Genomic DNA, 21,853 nt, shown 5'->3' with positions numbered 1-21,853 from the left:
TTTTTCAGATGGACGCCTGGCTCAGAGTAAAGGACATGCAGTGTACAATCCCTAGCAGAAGCTGAAAATGGATGATGTCTACTGATGCTGTTCACTGACGTCATCTCCTCTTTTTCTGTTTGAGATGGGTGATAGGAAAATGTTCTAAGATAAGACTGAGTGACCTCTTCATCCCTTGACTTCTCTTTCCACAAGCCTGAAAACCACCTGAAGAAATGACCACTCAGCTACCAGAGGAGTCTGTGGAGACCCAGAGCTCAGATGAGCTCGAGTGCAAGATCTGTTACAACCGCTATAACCTGCGGCAGAGAAAGCCAAAAGTGCTGGAGTGCTGTCACAGAGTGTGTGCCAAATGCCTTTGCAAGATCATAGACTTTGGTGATTCCCCACAAGGAGTCATAGTGTGCCCGTTCTGCAGGTTTGAAACGTGCCTGCCGGACGATGAGGTCAGTAGTCTTCCTGATGACAACAACATCCTTCTGAATTTAGCTTGTGGGGGAAAGGGAAAGAAGTGCCTACCAGACAACCCAACAGAACTGCTGTTGACTCCCAAAAGGCTGGCATCTCTAGTTAGCCCTTCTCACACCTCTTCTAATTGCCTGGTTATAACAATCATGGAAGTACAAAGAGAAAGTCCCCAGACTCTGAACTCAACCCCCGTGGTGGAATTTTACAGGCCTACAAGTTTTGACTCTGTTGCAACTGTGTCCCACAACTGGACAGTGTGGAACTGCACATCTTTGCTCTTCCAGACCTCAATTCGGGTGCTAGTGTGGTTGCTAGGGCTGCTGTACTTTAGCTCCTTGCCTTTAGGGATTTATTTACTGGTATCCAAGAAAGTCACCCTTGGGGTTGTCTTTGTAAGCCTTGTTCCTTCGAGCCTTGTTATTCTCATGATTTATGGCTTTTGCCAGTGTGTTTGCCATGAAGTTCTAGACTGCATGTCATCTTGATAACAAATACAGTAAAAAAAGGTGTATTACCAGATGTGTAGCATAGTTGATTTATCCTGGTTTTGTATTCTTTGTATTCTTATTTATTCTTGTTGTCCATCCCACTAAATGGAAGCAGTTACATGGTCCCTTTTTCTCCAACTGAATTTGACACCCCTTACCTCAAGCATTTTTTGAGCTAAGAACTGGAAATAAAAATTGCATGTTGATTTTGAAGGGCTGAATTTTAGAAAGGGATAAAGCCAAATCACCAAACTAGGTGCCTGCTGGTGCCGCCACTGTTCAAATGAGTAGGACTTTGCTTTGTATTGGACTGATCAAGTCAGTTCATGCTGTAGGATTTGCCCAAGAAGAAATTACTGTAGCAGACACCTTCCAGACACAAGTACTGCATCTCTTCACCAAAAGCATCTCATGCTCTGAAATATCTGTTATTTATCATCATTTATAGCAAATTAAATCACTCAATTAATATTCTATGAAGAATAAAACTACCAGTTTTTTTAGTTCTTGCTATAGCAAAAATACTTGTGGGAGGCCAATTTTTTTTAATGTTAAAAACTTGTCTCCAGAACACTTTCCCCAAAGAGGAGCCCATTTTTCCTTGTCATACAGTTGCAGCTCACTGTGAAATATTCCTGCTAATGTGTTATCTTATTTATCAAGAGTTCTATTATCATTATAGTGCAAAGATTCCATATCCTCAGAGTTTTGTACCTACTCAATGTTTCTCTAAGCAGTTCCTCTAAGCACTGACTGTTCTTGGTCCTTGCAGTAGCTATCTAACTCCTGAGCCCACCAATCCACTCTTTTATACCACTTGTTCTTATTGGCTACAGGTGTGGCCTGTTAAGATCAGGCCTGTTCCTAATCTTTTGTAATTGGTTCAGCTGCAACTCTTTGGGGGATAAGATTACATTCTATACCAACTTCATACTGTATCCCCCTACACTAATGAGTACTTCTGGGGACCCAGCCACATGCTTGCTTTTCTCCAGGTGCACTTATTTCAGTGTACACACCTTAGGCTTCCCTTTGAGGGTTCAGAGCTCTGCAGATTTCTCTAGCTATGTTCTGTTATGCTTACCCTCCCTCCCAGCATTTCCACCACCACCAGTGATATTTCCAAGCCACCAGTCCTTCCTTATGGATGACCAACCTCATGCACATGTACTCTGTGGTAGCTGTGCTGGAGAATTTGGCTTATGTGACTTTACCTCTCAAGACAGACTTTTATTCCCAACCATTAGAAAACAGATCTCCAGTCAGTAATACAAATTTGAGGAAAAAAATCTGAAATGGTTAACTAGGGCTTTGTTTGGTTGTTTTTTTGGGTTTGTCAGTTTGTTTGTTTGTTTTTGTTCTGAGTTCACAGAATGAGCACTGTAAGGAGATAATGTGACTTTGGGAAGATTTTTGTTTAAGGCATAGTCCTTCAAAATGTTTTAATACTCTGAACTCCCCCTGTCACCACTGTGAGTTGATGGCAATCTAGATGTGGCAATTAGCATGTCTCCATTAGTGGAGCTCAGAGGAATTACTGATACTTTACCATTCCACAAATAGAACCAGGCCCTGTAAGGCTTGCTTATATTTTGCATGGTTTAGGATATTTTTTGAACTACTGGAAGAACACAAAAATAAGTAATATTTAATGTTTATGTGTATAACTAGGTCTAGCAACACCGCAGCTGCAAACTGGTTTTCTTGTGCACAGCAGAGTGGAGTTGAACAGTGGAAGCCTGGTTTTTGGGTCTGGCACAAGACTTAGTCATACCAGGGCAGTGAGTGTAAAAGGGAGAGGGGTTTGTTGCATGAAAATTGAATGTATGGCCTAACAATATACTCTTAGAGCAAATGGACTTTGGTAAGAATGAAAAAAATGACAGTGGGAAAAGCAGAGCCTGTCAAGAGGATTTGAAGTTAAGCTGGTTCAATTTTTGTAGATGGCACAGGTGGTATCTGCAGTTTTATTCCTATTGCAAACAGAGAAAATGTGGAAATGTAAAGGTCCTGCTTTTCTTGACCCTCATTTTCTAATTGTGCGTATATATGTGTGTGTATGTACATATAGACACGTATGTGAGAAGAAAACTTACAGCCAAATCATAGTTTTCAAGTGTATGGAGTTATGGAGCTATGTATTGAATGATTAAAGGAAATGTTTCAGACTTTTCTGTAATGACAATAATTATACCTAAAATATTTTCAGAATTCCTAGAAAATGCTGTTCCTAAGTAGTTGTTTTTAATTTTTGTGGTAAAGCACATGTAGTTAGAAGAGGAATCATCTCCAGTCAAGGTTTGATTCATCTATGAACTCATAAATTTTAAGTATCCAACAACAATCATGTCAAAAAGAAAGAAAAATAGAAACCTATGTGGTTTTATAGAACTTCATGACTTTTTGGAAAGATGTATTTGTAGTGTTAGGGATTTATATGTTTTAGGATTTGTTCAATTTGTCTGAATATAGTGTCTCTAATAAAGGGCTAATAGAGGATATAGGTTTTGCAAATGTGTGATATATGTGAATTACCTCTGCACAACATGCTCTACAGTGCTACCTGTTGTCTTTTCCTTTTGCTTTTCAACTGATTATCTTAGCTCCAGCACCTGTACTCTGTTTTAAAATAGAGCCTAAGTGTAGCAAAATTACAGTGGTATCAGTTACACATCACAGCACAAATTAATACACCTGTTGTTATACTTCTCTACTTTTCAGACTGCCAGCCCATTAAATTTATGCTGTTATTTCAGGCTGTGCTGCATTTCTAACCCACTCAAAGATGCTAGTGTGCAAAAGCATATTGATTGTACAGCTATGCTGCCACTCAGCCAGAGAATGCTATTGCAACTTTGGGGTCATAAAATACCTATATGACTTACAATATGGCCATTGAGAATTGCTAGGAGATAAATCTCAATTATTTGTGGAGAAGAATTTTTGCTGTATGACTGAGACTAAAAGAACTTCAGATATTACTCTTTCCTTATTTTTATTCTCTACCATCTTTTAGACTTTGAACTGAAAGAACTTGTGTCCTCTGCAGTGGAATAACTGTGCTGAAATCAATGTAAATGGGGCTAAAATCAAGACTGGCTTACTTCTCTGCCTGGTTTTCCTTCCTTTTCTCTGACTGTTTTTCTCTCCTTGGAAAGTAATGGCTCCTGAGGTTGTAAAATACTGCCTGCACACCAAGGCAATTTCCTTTCAGTGGGATTTATTCCTGCTATGCCCAGACATGACTCAACCAAGTACAAAGTGCTAGAAATTCATTACTCCAGGATTAATTTAGACCAAATGAGATATTTTTGTTTTGTTTTTAATTCCTGCTTATCCTATGGATGCAGACTCTATCCTCTCCAGCTACCCATGTACAGTATGATATTGTGGTATCCCCTGAGGGCTGGGGCAGGATGATGCAGGAGCAGTTGCTGGGCACAGCTTAGGAAGGATGTGCTGGGCTGGGCCATCCTGTGAGGAAGGTGAGGGATGAAGCTCTGCAGGTGTGGCTTGAGCCCAGAGCCAAAAGGGCAATTAATAGAGTGTGGGTTAACAGAGTCTTGTGGGCTCTTACATAGGAAGTGGGGCTGGGTTGGGCAGACTGAGAAGCTGAACAAAGCAGAGAGGGGAGGTTAGTCTATGCTTGGGACAAAGGGGCTGTTTTGGATAAATATTTTGGGGTAGAGCTGCTGCAAACAGTTTAATGCTTTCCATACTGACCCTTCTGGGGTTTAAAATTCCTTTGGTAATTAAATTAACTCCTGCTGTTATTACAGTTGAGTACATTTACTTTCCAAATGGCAAAGCATTGAACTTCATTCTAATTTAGATGGATCCTTAGATTTGGGCATACTCCCACTGTTATGTTAACTATTTAAAGCCACAGGACTGGCCAAAGTAAGGGCTGATGTCTCTGATTTAGCTGCATTGTGAGCTTTGGTAGGTCCTGCTACATTGATTATAGGCCCACAAAATTGTATATGCTAATATGATAATTGTATATGCTAATATAAAACTCTTATCCTGATAACATTATTGGCAAATTTCAGGATTGCCAGTATTTAACAATGTACCCAAAAATAGACCCTTCCAAACAGACTTGATTACCTGAAGGTACTGATAAGTTGGTCAGAGCATGATGCTGATAACACCAAGGTCAAGGCTTTGATCCCTGTATGGACCATTCGCTTGAAAGTTGGACTCTGTGATCCTTGTGGGTCCCTTCCAACTCAGAGAATTCTCTGGTTCTGTGGAGTCCAGCAGCACACAGCCAGATAGACAAGCACAGAACAGGAAAACACAGCTTTCCACCTAAGTGGCTACACTTTAACCTGAGGAAGAGGAACTGAGGAGGTTCACAAGAAGGTAGATGTTGTTTTCAAGGGAGCTCCTTGTTATTGGGTACAGGGCCGGTTTTTTTCTTAATTTTAACCAGTTCTAGTGGTAGATTCAACTCACTATTCCTCTTACTTTTCTGCCCCCTCTCATGAAACAAGTCTACATGAACTGTGGATAAGTAGTATTTTGTAATAAAGCAATCTTTTCTACCACGCTGAGTTTGCAGCCCAGTCCAGCAGGGCAAGGCTAATACTGAAAATATGGCAAATTGCTGCCAGGATGCAAGTGTGAACAGGGTGCAGAGGGTAAACAGCAGCATGCTGTTGAAACAGTTTTGATGTCAAAGCAAGGAAAACATGGGGCTTTGTCTTGGCTGGTTCAAAATTACTGAGAGGCTGTCCCAAGCCTGAGCACCTGAGCTGTCCCAAGCATGGCTCAATACCCACCCCTGCATTACCTCTGGGACAGTTGACTTCAGCTGTGCATCTTGATTTCTTGCTCAGGAGTTTTACATCATGATTTCATCTTCCTGCATGGATGGCAGGCAGAGTGAAAGATTCTCAGTGTTACACTTTTAAACATTTTGACTATCCTAAGGTTTCTCAGGGTTGGCGTTTTTTTCATTTCTCATATTTATTTCTACAAAGCAAGACAGTGCACTTTATTTTAAACAGAGTAGTGCCTTCAAGGATTAAAAAAAAAAACAAAAAGAACCAAAAGAGAGCAAAAGAAAAAATGTGGGGAAGAAGAACTGAGAATTTTGAAATAATTTTAAGATATTCAAAGTGATAGAAAGAGACTGAGAGTCTTTTTACTTTCATACTAGCAGACTAGATGTTATCCTTTGAGTGACATCAGTAAATATTTAGTGCTGGAGATTCCTGAGGGAGTTGATAAGTCTGCCAGACCTTAAGCACAGACCCCATACTCCACTACATTTCTGTAAAGCACTATTCTTCTTTTGCATCAACAACCTCTGTCAAAGTTGAAACATCACAGTTCACAGAGAGTTCTGGCACAAAGAATAAATCCCCAGTCTGGGGACAGTAAATCATCTTTGTAGAGACATGTGTGACAGTAGCAAAGCTTTCAGTGTTAGACCTTAAACAAAGAGAAGTCATCTTGCAGTCTGAATTGCTAGCATAAATTTAATTTTAAATCAAGTTTCATTGTGCTGGGCAGCACTACAACTAGAAAACGTTTTTTTGTTTTTCTGCCTTTTGCTATCCAAATGTGGTTTGCATTTTAAAAAATGTATTAAATTGTAGAAATCAGAGATGGATAGGAAGAAGCCTAATAAGTAATTTTATCCATTTCCTTCGCCCCTGTAGAGATGAATGCTTTGTCTAGTCTGGTTTTAAATATCTAAAGTGATGAGGCCTCCACCTCTTCCCACAAGGGACTTCTCAGCCATTTAATAGGCTTCTTTGTTAGGAAATGCTTCATACTGATCCCATTTTTTTTCTTCTGCATAATGTAGTCCCTTTCTTCTGTGCCCACTATTTTAACTTTTATGAAATCTTGGAAATGTATCATATTTATCCATTTCACACTGTAGCTGAATAATTCATAATCCTTGTTATTCAAGTAACAAAAGATATAAGCAAGCAGTAGCTGAGCAGCTAATACTTCACTGAGATGGTGTACCATATACCAGTGGGTATATTTCCTGGCAAATCCTGGCTGACACTGCTTTCTGTATTAGGGAGTGAAAAATGTCAAGAATGTCAAGTGAAACTGAAGAAATGCATCTTCCAAGTGCATGCATGGCAATATTACTGAAATTTCAAGAGGTGCTGAGGCAAAGAGCCTACTTCTTTGCCTAGAGCTTTTCTTTCTAAAAGTGGATGATTTTATTAAAAGTACGCTTTCAAAAAGCATTTGAATTTTCTTTTCATAAGAAAACCTCTAAGATAAGAATCACACTATGTCAAAACTCTTTAACTTGTTGAGAGACAAGGCTGGATTGATTGCCACTCACTGCAAAGCAGTTTTTGCTGACAACTTAGCTCAGAAGAAAAAATGAATCCAGAGTTTGAAAAGATGCCTTTGCAACTGTGTCACTGGAGTCAGATCTGTGCATGAAAAAATGACTCATGTTTTGACAACAGTAACTGCATTTCTGATTTAATTACAACATATTAGATAATCCTCTGCCTCACTCAAAGGACAAGAAGGAGCAGTGTGACTAAGGAAATCCTAGGTGGACAGCTAGATTTTATGTGGTTTTGCATTCAAAAGCTACTTACTTCAAAAAAGCAGTGCTATGCTTTATGCTGACCCTAGGCCAGGTGGGAGGTCTGCTGGGTCTCTCTAACCTCAGAGCTGTAGTGGATGCACATAAAAAAGGTATTTGAAGAGCCCACATCAATGTAGAGCCCCTCATATACCTCCTAATATATGGCAATCCTCAGTTTGGAGATCTCTTGAGATGGAGGTTGTGCCTGTGGGTTTCATCCTTGCCTATGGACTTCTTTGGATTCCTTTAAATGTTGTGTTTAACCCACTTATAGGTGCCCACTTGGCACCTATAAATTCCCACAGCATATGGTCCCACAATTTAATTCTATACTTGGTGGAAAAGGTCTGCTTGTCTTAAAAACCCCTGAGATACTTCTGCCCTATTTATTCCAATAAGGAAAGCAGTTCTGAGGAATGATGGCACATTGTTTCCTCTACACTCCTCAGAACTTCCTCTATCCTTGGAGATGTTATCAGGGTTTTATCCCTCATACTTCTCTGCAGCTGCCTTTTGTCCAGACTGTTTGATCTCTCCTTAGGCAGCAGGCTTTCCATGTTCACCATCAGCCACTGCACTTGCCTGAACCTTTTCTACTGCTTCCTCTTTTTTACTTTGAGGTGGGATGAATCATTTAGAAATAGATTATACTTAGTGCCATTTGTTGATAAGCCATGTGACCACATAAAGTACCTGTACTGCTACAGCCATGGAAATGACTTTGTCATTTTTATTGGTCCTGACAGCACATCAGTTACATTTGATTATTGTTAGTTTATATGTTATATGGATGTGCATTGATAAGTTCACTAACATGTGTGTTTATCCTGTACATTCTGATATCCCTGTTAAAATTGTCTGGTTCACATGGGTGCAGGAGACAGTAGATTCCAGAGAATATTTAATTTAATCTTGGCATAGACTGTATGGATTTTAGCTCTATTAAGCACATGGCCTGACGTTGCTGGACTGAGCAGCCACTCATCATCTCTCCCTGCCATAGTGGTGGCATCTACCTCACCCACTTGCTGCAGCCATCCCAAACTACAGCCTAGAGCCTTTTTTATTGCAAGAATAAGTTTTTCTTTTAAACACCTTTTACTAAATCTTTTATTTCCTTAAACCCTGTGGCCTTTCTCATGTCCTTCTTTCTTCATTCCAAGAAAAGGAGATGCTCTCAGATAAAATTATGATAAAATTATCATTATAATTAGTAATGATGCTCTTTAGACAGTAAGCTCATTGCACTGGGTTCTTCATATTGCCTAGTAGAGCAAAGGTTTGGGGTCTTTTCCTTCAGAAGTCCTACCAGATATAAGCAGGGACCTCAGCATTTTGCTGTCCTGGGTCTCACAGAAGGCTCCTTGCAGCCCCTGGGGGTCTTCATGCTGATGCTCTTTACATCAGTGTCCCATCTTTTAGTTAGAAAAACTGAGTGACTCTAAGGAAGCGTTATTATTGCATTTAAACTAGATAGAGCTTATTTTCTTTCAGCAAAGAATGAAATTATGAGGCGGAAACTTTTTGGGGCACTTCCAGGGTCAGCTGCAAATCTCTTAACGACATTTTTGTTTGTTTTAGTAATTAAACACAATAATAAAACCAGGTCAGTGAGGCTGCATGAATCATGCAGATAGTTAGTGGAGTTTCACAAGTAGGGGCTGAAAATGCTGGCGGGGGAAAGGGATTTAAAAAAAAAGAAAATGGAGGAAAAGGCTTGCTCACACAATAGGGCTTGGGTGGAAAGGGCAAACAGCTGTATATCTTCTACAAAAGATTGCAGAAATAATGCACAAAGAGAGGTAGAATGTGCAGAATGTGTGTGTATGCTCCAGTGAATTATGGACTCATTGTAGAATGAAATTCTCAATCCAACAAACTTGAAAAATGGAAGTTTTAATCATTTATTGCTTTACTTTTTACTTTGCCACAATAAATCCATAGGTTTTAAATTCCAGATCAAGTTGAGGCTTACCAAATGTAACATGAGTTTTATGAGAGGAGTTTGGCTGCTGTAACTTTGCCTTCTATAACTGTCTTTTTTAGATTTATGAGGAAAAGTCATAGTGTGGGAACTTCTTTTTGTTTGTATTTATTTCATGAGTGGAACAATGAAATCTACCATAATCTTGCAGACAAGGAAACTATGACATGGAAGCAACTGGCAAAAATATAACCATTCCTATCTGAAATACCAATTGTTTCACTCAATAAAACTTTAATTTTTCAGTAAAGATTTGTCATGATAAGTGTATTTCTTAATGTCTGGTTTTGAAGGTCTTTCAGATTTTATTCATGGTATTCATTGGAACAGTTTAAAAAATAGACTGAAGGGGAGTATGTGATAGTATTTCACAGTTCTTTAAACAAATAGACAAAATATTTTTTGTTTACTGCACAAGTATGTAAAGTGTTTTGTGCAAAGGAAGACTGCAAGAAAACTGAATTAAAGTTAGACAAATTTCTGGATGATCACTCAACCATGTATTTTTAAAATAAAATGACAGCATGTACAAGGGAGCATTCCAGGTAGCAGCCAGCAAGTAGTTTGCAGCATGCATTTTGCATTGGAATCCTACATTTTCTGGCCTTATCAACTGGTTATTAAAAACACAGGGCTGATTCCTGGTTTAGAGAAGGATGTTCTTGCTTGAAAATCCTTAGTGCAGGCACCTCTAAAGCCTGAGTCCACAAGTGTTTGCTGCTTCTGGAGGCAGCCAGCTGCAGGCTGGGTTGTCCCTGGCGCTGTCAGAGAGGTGTCGGTGGAGCACGGTCTCAGGGACACAGATGGGATTTGCACACATGTGCACAGGGAAATGGAGCTGCTCAGCCAACACACTCTCCCCTGGCATAAATTATTCCTTATTTTAGCAGGACTGCAAGGAGTAAGAGTGTTGTGTAATTCTGCTGGCTTCAGGTGCAGCCGGACCACAAAAGAATGTAACTCACAGAGGTGCAGTATGTAATCTTGTAGAAGTGGGTAGAATAGGAAGATTTATTCACATTTGCCAGTATGTGGCCACTGGTGTAATTTGCATTTTGAATGGATGAGACTTTGGTTTAGTGATGTCTAGATATAAAACTCATGCAGTGCTTCTTTATTTTTTAAATTACAAAACATTCCCTGCCATGCTTTGCTTCCTTCTTCTCTGTTAAGCTTGGATGGCCCAGAACTGATCAGCTTTCTGATATCCAGATCTCATGAGCCTCTAAGCTTGCAGATCTTTGAACCCTGGATTGTAGGCCAAACCCTCTCTGAGCTGAAAGCAACCCATCCTTGGAAAAAGGTGGATGTGTGTGGTAATCACATATCCTCTGAACAGAGGATTTTCCTAGGAAACTGTGAGAAGCTGTGATAAAGCTCAGAGAAAGAATTAAAATTATTATTATCTCAATCTCTGCCCCTGGCAGGCAATCTCTGTTTGTCAAAGATGTTTACAAGAAGGAGCTGTCCCTTCTTGACCAATAGGTGAGAGAAGGTTCCTAAAGGCCAATCAGGTCTTAGGTCCACCATTGTATCTATAAGAACTCTAGATTTCTAATAATAAAGTGCCTTTTTCATCCTTTCTGATGATAGAGTCTCTGTATCACCTTTGTCTGTCCCTGACACCACTTCAGTGATAGATGTGTACTGTCTACCCCTCTTTCTAGTGTACAAATAAAAGCTCAGATTAAAATGTAGGCATTTGTTTTGTTCCATGGTAAATTCTAACATGAAGTTTCTTTTCAACTTCTTTTTTACCACCTCAGAATTTCATCTATTTCTCCTTGTTTGTCCTAACAAAACTTTATGCATAGGTTTAGGAAATCAAGTGCAGTATGTAAACAAATGAGAGAGAATGTGATCTTCACTTGCAAGTTCTTTGTTTCTTTACTGAACAGTACTCATAAAAGCAGCATAAAAAATAAATTGGGAAAATAGGCAGCACTGGTAGATATCCAGACTGAACTTTTAGCAGTTACCCAGCATTGCTGGAACCTCCAAAGAGGAAAATAAATGAAGTTTAGGCCAATATTCTTTATACGTTAAGGCTAAAAGTCAGCTCTCTCCCTCCTCAAAAACAGAAAATATCAGTAGCTGCTTATGCACCGCAAAGGGATGCAAACCTGCCCCTCTTACCATTGATACATTGTTTGAAAGGAGAATTATCTGATGATCAATGTGGCTGGAGGCACTGGTGTTTTGACCTGGGACTCTTAGTCCCAGAAGCAGGGGAGTGCACCTCAACATCACCTTGTGGAGAGGGCTGGGAGGACTGTGACACCCAGACCTTGAACAATTTAGAGATGCTTCTTGAAGGATGTTACCTGCCAGCTGTGCCTGCTTGTCTGAAATGTGAATCACAGCTGTCTCCTTGACCAAGGAGATACAGCTGAACCGTGTGGTGCCAGACTTCTCTGGGAAACCCTACAGAGCAAACTGAGTGGGCTTCAAAAGGGGAATTGGGAGGAAGAGCCTTGTGGTATCTTTACAGGGCAGCAAGAGAAGAAGCCCTGTGTTCCTGTTAACAAGAGAGTGCATTTCATTCCCAGTATTGCCTGCCTGCCTCGCTGCTGGATGGCAGTGAATTTATCTGAAATGAGAATTATTATTCTTGCAGAGAAAAAAATCTTTGCAATTTTGACACATATGGAGGCTTCAGGTTCTTTTGGACATCATAAAGTGAGAAGAGTAAGGTGTATGTCCCATGTAATCTCTGCAGGTGACTGTCCCAGCAGCCTGTGCCACATGTGCTGCTCTTCCTTGTGAGCACACCCTCAGATTTTAAAAAAAACTCCCTCAGACCTCTTTGCATGTTGGTCAGTGGTGGTTTCCAAACCCAGAAGAATAAACAGGATAAGGTGGATGCTGTACTCCAAGCACTTTGCTACTTGGAAAGCGTAAGGCAGCATCTGTGGGGAAGCAAAGGGAAGGGGGGGAGCAGGACTAGGGGTCCCCAGAGGGGACAGTTGTAACCATGATATTTTCTGAAGAATCCTTTTGCCAGGATTTTTCTCCTGAGAAGCTGAGAAGCCTCAGAAAAGAAATGTAAACAATAATTATCTGATTGCTTTGGAATGTGGTCTGGAGGTTGTTTACAAACAGGTGCATCTTTGATTGGTTGCATGTGAATTGTTCATAATTAACGACCAATCACCATCAGCTGTGCCTGTGAGGGGTCAGTCATGAGCTTTCATTATCATTCTTTTCTAGCCTTCTGTTTCATTTCTTTCTTTAGTATAGTTTTAATATATGATATGATATGATATGATATGATATGATATGATATGATATGATATGATATGATATGATATATCGGCGTTCTGAGATCTTGGAGTCAAATTCTCATCTCTCACTTCTTCCTGGGACCTCACAACACCACAGACAGTGATGTGTAATGAGTAGGGAAGGCCATGTGGTGGGGAGGTGAAACCGGGAGGTGGAGGCTAATGAAAACTCAACCCCATCCTGAACTGAAAAGCCTCCTGTAAAGACTCTTTATGCATCAGTCTTCCTTAAGGAAAATTTGTCTGTGAGCAAATGGCTCATAAAATTAATACCAGTGACAGGTTAAATTGGGCAAGAAAAAGTGAGACCATCACTGGTTAGCTCGGAAGCTCTCCAGTCAGTCATGTTAGATGAGTTTTTCCTAGGCTAAAGATCCTGCTAAAGCTGTCTCAGACCTATCAGTGGTCCTCTTCAAAAATTTAGGAAGGATATAAGAAATATCAGGAAGAAGGGAAAAGACAGATATGTTTATATTTTTCAAAGAGGATTGGGTAGGAGCAGGGAATTAGTGACTGGTCTGCTCTCTGCAGCTCTCTGTGGTTCCCCTGTTATACTTGAAGGCAGATGCAGGACTACTCATTGCTCCTGCTATGATTGTGTCTCTGAATGATTGAAAAATTTCATATTTGTTATGGTAAAGGAAAAATCCAAGGTGAAGGTAAAAGCATAAAGGGAAAAATCTACTATAAAAAAATATGCTGTAGGAGTTGCATGCCTCTGAATCACCTAGGATTCATTTAATAACCAATTGTTTCAGTAAAACTGTAGTAAAAGAATTTTCCTATTGACATGGGTTTACTTCAACAGCTGCCAAGCATAAGTCAAGGAATGTTTACTTTGGTGCCTTTGTCTGACAGAGAAGGATTGTTTCTGGCAAGCACTTTATATTGTTTTAAGATATCAGTCAAAACAAACAAGAATGTGAAAATTGCATTTCAAAAGTAATCTAAAGCCACCATGCAGATTCTCAAACATTAGAGGACACAGCGAGGGTAGGTGTGTTGATATATTCAAAGAATGGCAATATATTTGCCTCTTTTATATTCTTGATGTGAGTGAAACTCTTCTTGATCCATGGATCTATTCTTTTAGCACAGACAATAGTGCTCAGACTTTACAATGGCATTGACTGTTTTTCCCTGCACCCAGATATCCCAACCATCAATGTGTTTGTGCAAAAAATTTGAGTAGGTAATTTAGCTCCAGGCAACTCACAAGTAACTCCTGTATTTCCACCATCAAATACCAGAAGGGCTAGAGAATAGGGAATACAGCAGATCAAAGCAGTGTCATTAATATATTTTAAATCCTTTCCAGTTAACAATTTATATGCTGCATATAGCAAATAGCAAGTTAAAAATACTTCAGGTATGTAATTTCTTCTTTCAGCTTTACATGGTTTTCTTAACATATGACTGTTGAAAGAGATTTTCATGAGTGTTTTTATTTTCCCGTTGCTTTGCTGTACAACTTCACCTTTAAATTCTTCAAGCTGACAAAACTTCGGTAGCTCAGTGTACCAGAAGCTCCTGCTGATGGTCCCATTACAGCATCTTAATTGCAAACCAGAGGTAATAGCTCATGTTCAAAGAGCACAGACAGAGGTAGGACCAGTGATCTATCTGAGCTCTGTTACAGTGTGAAGTTTTTCTGGGAATGCTGCAGGCTAACAGAGAGAGAGAACAAAAATTTAAAATGATGTATCAAGCGTGCACCCCAAACCAAGGAAGGGCCATACAGCTTCCTCAGGTGTGAAAAGCTGTACACTCCATCTATCCTCAGGCACAGCACCACACCAAGACGTGCCTGTATGTGAAGGGCCTGATGTTACTGAAGTCACTGATGGGTTTTCTCCTTCCTTTTCTGTGGGTAGGGGAATGAGTGTGTAGGATGCCTCCTACATCTAGTGGATTACTGTAAAAACCCACCGGCATGCTTTAAAAACATAAACATATATGATTGTCATCATGTTAAAGGTGACACAGTCAAAGAAATGCATCTTGCAGCTGCAGCAGCAAAGGGTGAAGAATGAAGATGGAGAATGGCAAAGTGGGTTCCCAGAGCAGCTTGTTAGATCCCAGCAGCAGGTGCAAGGGAAGCTCTGCCTGCCACACAGGTGAGTCCTGCTCCTACCTGAAACTTCCATGGTGCTGGAAAAGGAATCTCAACAAACTGGTCTTGGGTAAACTTCCAGTTATCATAAACCATGGGGTGCATGAATGGTAAAATGAGAAATCCAATACTCAGGAAAGTATCTTAGAGCAGGCAGCAGAGAGGTAATTTAGATTTGCTGAGGGGACCTGCTGTTGCAGCATGCTGACCTAAGAAGGTTTCCCAGCCTGGACATCTCTGATGTCTGCCTCCCCATCTGTACCAGGCAGCTGCAACTCAATGGATACCAGGATGATTGGCTGAAGCTACATCATTGTTCACCAGAATGGGGCCATCCCTGAGCCAGAAGTGGTGGAAAACAGGAAGCTCAAAAGCTGCAGCATGATGCAGCAACACACATGTACAAATGCTGCATTGCAAAGTGACGCAATATGGGATCAGAGACTTTTAGTGTACAAGCTGAGGCAGTAAATCAGTGAGGGCAGCACTGTAACAGCACAATCTTCTCTGAAAGCTTCCCACTGCAGTCTCATGGGATCCATCTGACACTGGTATTCCTCCTTCCTCATCCAATCCAACAGATAAGAGCTGAACCTCAGTGCTAATGGGGATCCTTGAGCCTATGCTGTCCAACCAGCTCACCCTGAAACTGCAAAGAGAAGTGGAAAGGAGGTAGAGACAGATTTGGGTCTTCATGGAGACAGATTTGAGTCCTGTGAGTCTTCATGGGTGAGTCCTCCTGCATCGAGGATGGTCCCTGTGAGGCACTGAGGTTTTTTATCTTTCTAAGTTAGTTTGCTAAATAGATCCACATACCCTGCCACTTCCCTCAGGCAAATAGTGCCCTGATTGGTCAGCAGTATTGAAGGCCCACAGCAGAATCTGCAAAGGTGTCCAGGTTAGCACTTCCTTGTGGAGTACTTATTTGAATTTGGGGTTTGCACAGTCTACTACATTACGTAATCCTGCTATTTCCCTCCAGCTGTCTTTACTTTGATGAGCTCCTCTTATGCTTCTAATTTGATATAATCAATAACTTCCTGCTAAGACTGGTATCCCTTGCCATCTTTCTAAAATACAATTAGAAGGTCCATAAAAGGCAGGGAATTCACAATTTTACAGAACCAGATCAGCCCTGAGTCTTCACATTAGTCTCTCCATAGGGCCTAAGTACACGTGAATAAAACTGACCTCCTTTTATTGGATTTGTTTTGGAGAGAAGTGGTGTTTACCTAATAAGATTCCTGTTAGTGAGGTGACTCTGAATTCTTATTTGCCACACTCATAAGGGGTTTAAAATGAAGATGGTGTCCTTGTGGCTCTAAGTCAGGAAAATATTCAAGTCTGTGCTGCTGTGAGACATGGGGTCTTAGCACAATCTATTGTCAAGGAAATTTATTTTTAGACAGAGAGGAATTTAAACAGCATGGTAAAACCTGTCTTGAACTGGGACACAGTAGACAGCATTAACCTGGCTGGATTTCCCTACTGGCATACAGTTTACCTAAGTCATTTGTACCACTAGCAAAAAGAAAAAAAACCATATGGTATCAAAACTTTGCTAGCAATGGTAGTTGTGTATACTGTAAACGTGTCATCAGTTGCCTTTTGATAGTGTTTGTAACACTGAACTGTTAATTGCAGTCTTGTGTAATCTTGAATTAGTAATTACAGTTTGGTGTAATCTAACGCCTTAAAATGTTTTTTTTAATTTGTCTTTTTGTTTTACTAAATTCACTGGTGTTGCATAAGCTTTTCATTATTACTGGTCGCTGTTGACATCAAAATTAGTAAGTAAATTTAGCACAATACACTAATGTGCAAATAGAATCCTTCTTAATGAGTCTTTGGGGGATTTTTTTAGATCATCCTTTTTTCTCCCCTTAAGACTACAGCAGCAATACAAAGCATCACATCTTTACCTTCCACAAGTGCTGACTGCCTTCGTGCATTCTTCAGCCTTCTGCTGTGTTTCCACAGCAGCAGCAATCTTTTCAATTCACACGATAAAATTATTAAGTAAACTGTCATAATATTATAGTAAGATAAATCCATCTACCTGGCCACAGTTCATTTGCATTTTACAAATCATTGACAAATTTTATATGGAACATCTGAAAACAAAACACCTTTGACAAGAGATGGAGATGATTTTGGAGTTCTTTATTAGTGTGGATGATGGTAATAGAAGATATGTAAATCACTGATTTACTCCTGCTCATTATGGAGATATTTAAATATAATAATAAACACATTTGAAGCACTTTGCATTGTTTAAATCAGCTCAAATAGAAACCAACCCATAGATTTCTGTGACATTCTGTCTTAGGTGCTTAGAATGAAAACGACAGAGAATGAGGAACTGAACAAAAGGTGGTTACCTAACCTCTCTGAGTCCTGAAAGCTTGTAGATTGCAGGTTATTACAGTGTCTAAATGATAGAATATTTTTTGATAAAAACTTTCTTCTACCTCACTGAAAAGCTACAGATCAAAAAGCAATGCTGGAGCATAGGGGATCAAAGCCAATTTAGGCTGGCTGCTTTGTTTATTTTTATGTCTTTGCATTTTCAAAATGGGTTCTAATTGTTTCTTGAAATGCTCTGCCTTTAGCTCTACACTTCTGAATTCAGTTTATTTTAAGAATTTGGTCTCCATTCACCAGCAAACTCCCAGTTAAAAACAATGCAGGATGCAACAGTGGCTCTTTATTTCTACCACATATAACAAATACAATTCTTAGAGGAAGGAGAAGAATATGTTTTTTCTAACAAACTGAGAGAATTATAAACAGGAAAACCACACCAAGCTAAAAGTGAGTAAGTCTGAGCTGGGTGTTATTCTGTGTTCGCAGCTCCCTCAGGAATGAAGAGGAGGAGATTCGTGGTACCAAACAGCAGGGTCTGGTCCCATTTGAACACAACATTTATAGCAGTTATCACAAATGTCTACAAAGACCAGTCTTGTGTATGGGCTCAGTGATAAAATACAGGATTCTAAGGTATGGGATCTACTGAAATAAATCACAGCTTCTCTGAACTACATTTCACATATCATTTGAAATTACTGGCTGCAAGATTCCAGTCACTGGCAAGTTTCTGTGCTGTGTGGCCTCTTTGGAGTTCCAGTGGTGTAACTGAGGTGAGCTTACAGTTCCTTTTCAGCACCAGACAGAAAGCCATTGCTGTCACTACCTTCATGTTATTCCATCAGTACCCATTTCTTTGTGTCACCAACATTCCTGACCCCCTGACCACTTTCTCAGAAGCAGGACCCATCCTTCCTGCTAGCAGAACACATGCACAGGCCCTCAGAGCTGTCAATTATTTAGTGTGAACTGCCTGATGAAAAATCTTGTATCAACTCACCCCTTAAGAAGTCAGTACATCGAAGTGGTTTGAACCATACCCAGACACTCTTCCAAGATGGATTAATTTGGAGGCAACTTCATCTTGAATTTCAGATTCCCAGCTCTGCCTTAATTTTTTGTTTAAATTACTGTTTTTCAAAAAAAATCTTACTGAAAAAAATTGTATCACAGAGAATCCAAGGTCAACAGAAACTTCTGCAAAAACAGAGCTAGGACTTGCAGAAGCACCTACACTGCAGGGAGAGGCAGTACATGATGAAAGAGCTGGAACAGAAACTGGGGTTGTTATCTTGCATTACTGTGTAAGAAGATGGAATCAAACTCACATAAACACCTGATGGAAAAACAACAACAAACAGAAAGAAGATGCTAATGATAGGCATGAATTTGAACCATGGTTGTCTGCAGAGCTAACAAAAGCTTCATTTCTTAAATGGATAAGAGGAAATACTTCACATAAAGACCACTGAAAAATCTGTGCAATTAGCTTCTCAGCACAGATGTTACTCAATTGAATTCAAATTAGGGAGTAACGACTCCTAAGCTTGCTAAGATTCATCTGAATTTGAAGTATAAGATTCAAATGTAGATGATCAAACAACAGCGTGATTTATCTGTTAGATGTATCAAGAGAACTGAGCCTGGGGTTTGAATTCATGCAGGGCTTTAAGCCACTTTGTGCAACATGGTATTTCTGCTCTCTCTGATCATTTCTTCATCTTTCTTTTTCATTTTTTTAAGATTTCTTTTTGTGTCATGAGCAAAGTACACTGCTCATTCATAAGGGGATTGCTCAAATCCCAAGTTCTTCTTTATTTCTGATTTCATTTGCATGAATGTTTTACTCAACTCCTTCCCATTCTGGAGAAAGAGGAGCCATGTGGAGACTCCTGCTGTCTACTCCAGCTGGCCTTGGATCAGCCATATCCAAGCCTTAAACTCTCCCCTCCTGCTCTGCTCTCAACTTGCCACTCTCAGAAATGGCCAAGCACCTTCCACAAGGATGTGAGCCACTTTGATTCCTACCAATTTGACAACACAGCTTCTTCTCCCAAGATTTTGCCTTGACATATTTCTGTGTACAGAGGGCATTAGGAATGCATTAGTGTTGCAAAGTGTTCTTCCTGAGACATTTGTGGAAAGTACTTCTTAAACATATAAGGTTGTATTTCTGAATTGCAGGAAAGAAGTGTGCTTTCCCCTAAATATTTGATTATCTGTGTAAAAAATGCTGCCTCTCTTCTTTAGTGTCTTAAGGGACAAATGCCTTTCCTCATGACAATTATTTATTATAAACAGAACTTCCCAGAGCATTAGAGAAGATGAGAAAACAAACTTGGACCAGATGTTAGTCACACTATTTAATGCATTATTGGAAGGTACTCAGATCTTGTGGTGATAGCTATCGTATAAAAAGCTATGCAGAACAGAAACTAGCAAGCAAGAAGCTTTCAAGCCCAAAGGAAAATAGAGTTAAATTGTCCAACTGTGCAGCTCTGGTATTCTACTTTGTTGTATGTAATCTGATAGGCTTTGTTCTGATCTCCAGAATACTTCATTGGGCTAAATTTGTTTGTGTGCAACTCCATAGGCTTTAATACACTCATAGAAGAGTTTAATTTGGTCTGTTGGATGTTGGGTGTTTTGTGCATGCAGCATCATTCCTAGGAGAAGATTACTTAAAGATAAAAATGTTACCTACATATCAAGACATGGTCATCTGCTACCTGAGACCCAAGAGAGAAAAATAAAAATGTCAACAAATTAAGAGTTGGCAGTTGTCCAGGAAAATAAGTTGAAATGCTTTTCAAATTTTTTTCCATAGTGCCTTGAGAAACATTTCTATGATGTTGGAGAAAAAGATGTTTTGTGTGAGGGTTTTGTTTATCCTATATTTAATTCATTTCTATCTTCATTATTTAAACCTTAAAGCTACAGAGACTAATTAGGCAATGCTATAAAAGGATTACTGAACTGTAATTATTATTTATTCAAATCAATGGAAGAATTACCAGGGCTTATGTTAAAGACAATAGAAGTTAATGGAGGAAGAAGCAAAGGAGGCCAGTAGTGATTTTAACTGCATATTGTAATAATTTAACTTTGTATTGTCAGCCACCCAGCAGTGCAAAAGTAGCCATCTAATTGACACCCTGAAACTGGGGTCTGCTGATGTTGGCTTGTGAGTTATTCATTTCAACCATAATTTTTTCAAATTACCTCTTTTTAAAGAAAAATCATTGGGAAAATTTATATATAGGGTATGAATACTAGTATTACTAGCTGGTTGATGAAATAAAGTGCCTGGAAAAAGCTGCAGAGATATATTTGCCTGATATTTTCTCTGTATTTAAAATGCGTGGTTCTTTGCTCATTCTCTGAAAGACTCCAGGCTGCTTAATGGCTGCAAGTGCCCACGGCTTTTCATCTGCAGTTTTAACCCACCAGTTACTTCCCAACTGCATTTCTAGCATTCAAAAAGCCAATTCCAGCTTCATTTTAATTTCACTGAAAATTTTCAACAGTCCCCAAATGGAATAGTGCCCAGCTGAACTGCCCAAGGGTCTCCTTCCTCCCATCCCCTTCCCTCCAAACACACTCCAGCTAACAAACTTGTCAGGGCTGGTGCAGTCTACAGGCACATTATGGTATAGTACCAGGGTTTAATCTGGCAAAGATCCTGATCTAGAGATAAACTAACTGATGCAGAACATCAGTATTGGCAGCCCAGATATGTTCTCCTCTGATCTAGCATGAAATACTTTGGTTCAGTGGAACAAAAACATTCTCATTCTGGTCAATCCAAAAATATTCCCATTTTACCCAATCTCATTCTGGTAAATCCAAAAATATTCCCATTTTACCCAATCAAAATTGAGATTTTGTGTAAACTGTCTTGCATTTTGTTGTACTTTCTGGAAATGGGACCCAATGTCACTTGGGACTCTAGGTGCTAGTAGTGAAAAGAGAAGAGGAGGCCCTTTAAAGCTGCATTTCCCGTTCTAGTTCTTCCCTACTCTCAAGTTTCCCAGATCCCAAAATCATTTCTCTGTGTCTCTCTGGAGTCAATGTTACTCTCCCGAAGTCAAAGGAGATGAAAGCAGGACGTGCGTGTGTGTAACTTCAACAATGTGTGCTTCTTGCCAAAGGAAAATCAATATGTAAAATCACCTTATAAGAGATTCTTTTTTCCATTTGATAAAGAAGAAATGTGCTTGCTTTCCTCCCATGCAGCCTCAGGTCATGTGCATTTCCCTAACTTCACGTGCATACAGAAGGAAGGGCATGTGACAGGGCATAGTCACAGCCTGGAAGGGTATCACAAAAGACCCGAGATGTAGAAATGGCCATGGCATGACTGCATGAAGAAAAGCTCAGTGTATAGAGCCCTGAATCTGCAAATGTGGGGACTGGTCAGTTGCCACAGGGATCCAAGAGCTAAAATCCTTTTCTCTCAATGAAAGCACAGCTGTCACTTTCAGGCTAGTGAAAACTTGGGGCTCCTTGGGGCAACCACAACCATGGGATTTGAGAGATGAGTCTGTTTGCCTTTACCTACACAAATAT

The 21,853-nt window shown here is 39.8% G+C and overlaps 1 protein-coding gene across 1 annotated transcript in view; it reads left to right on the top strand.

Annotated features, from left to right (window-relative positions):
- The window catches only part of RNF182 (ring finger protein 182), a 36,752-nt gene extending 26,982 nt beyond the window's left edge, over positions 1–9,770 (top strand). The window contains exon 3 of the mRNA XM_071451353.1: positions 9–9,770. Within this exon, the coding sequence (XP_071307454.1) occupies positions 216–953 (738 nt within the window). The 5' untranslated portion in view covers positions 9–215 and the 3' untranslated portion in view covers positions 954–9,770. The remainder of the gene's footprint in view (positions 1–8) is intronic.
- The last annotated feature ends 12,083 nt before the right edge of the window (positions 9,771–21,853 follow it).

This window comes from Agelaius tricolor, unplaced genomic scaffold, assembly GCF_023055355.1.
Source record: "Agelaius tricolor isolate 1412-34295 unplaced genomic scaffold, bAgeTri1.0.p SCAF_2, whole genome shotgun sequence".
In the NCBI taxonomy this organism is placed as follows: domain Eukaryota; kingdom Metazoa; phylum Chordata; class Aves; order Passeriformes; family Icteridae; genus Agelaius; species Agelaius tricolor.
The sequence above is the reverse complement of the archived record's forward strand: the minus strand, read 5'-3'. Positions and strand labels throughout refer to the sequence as shown.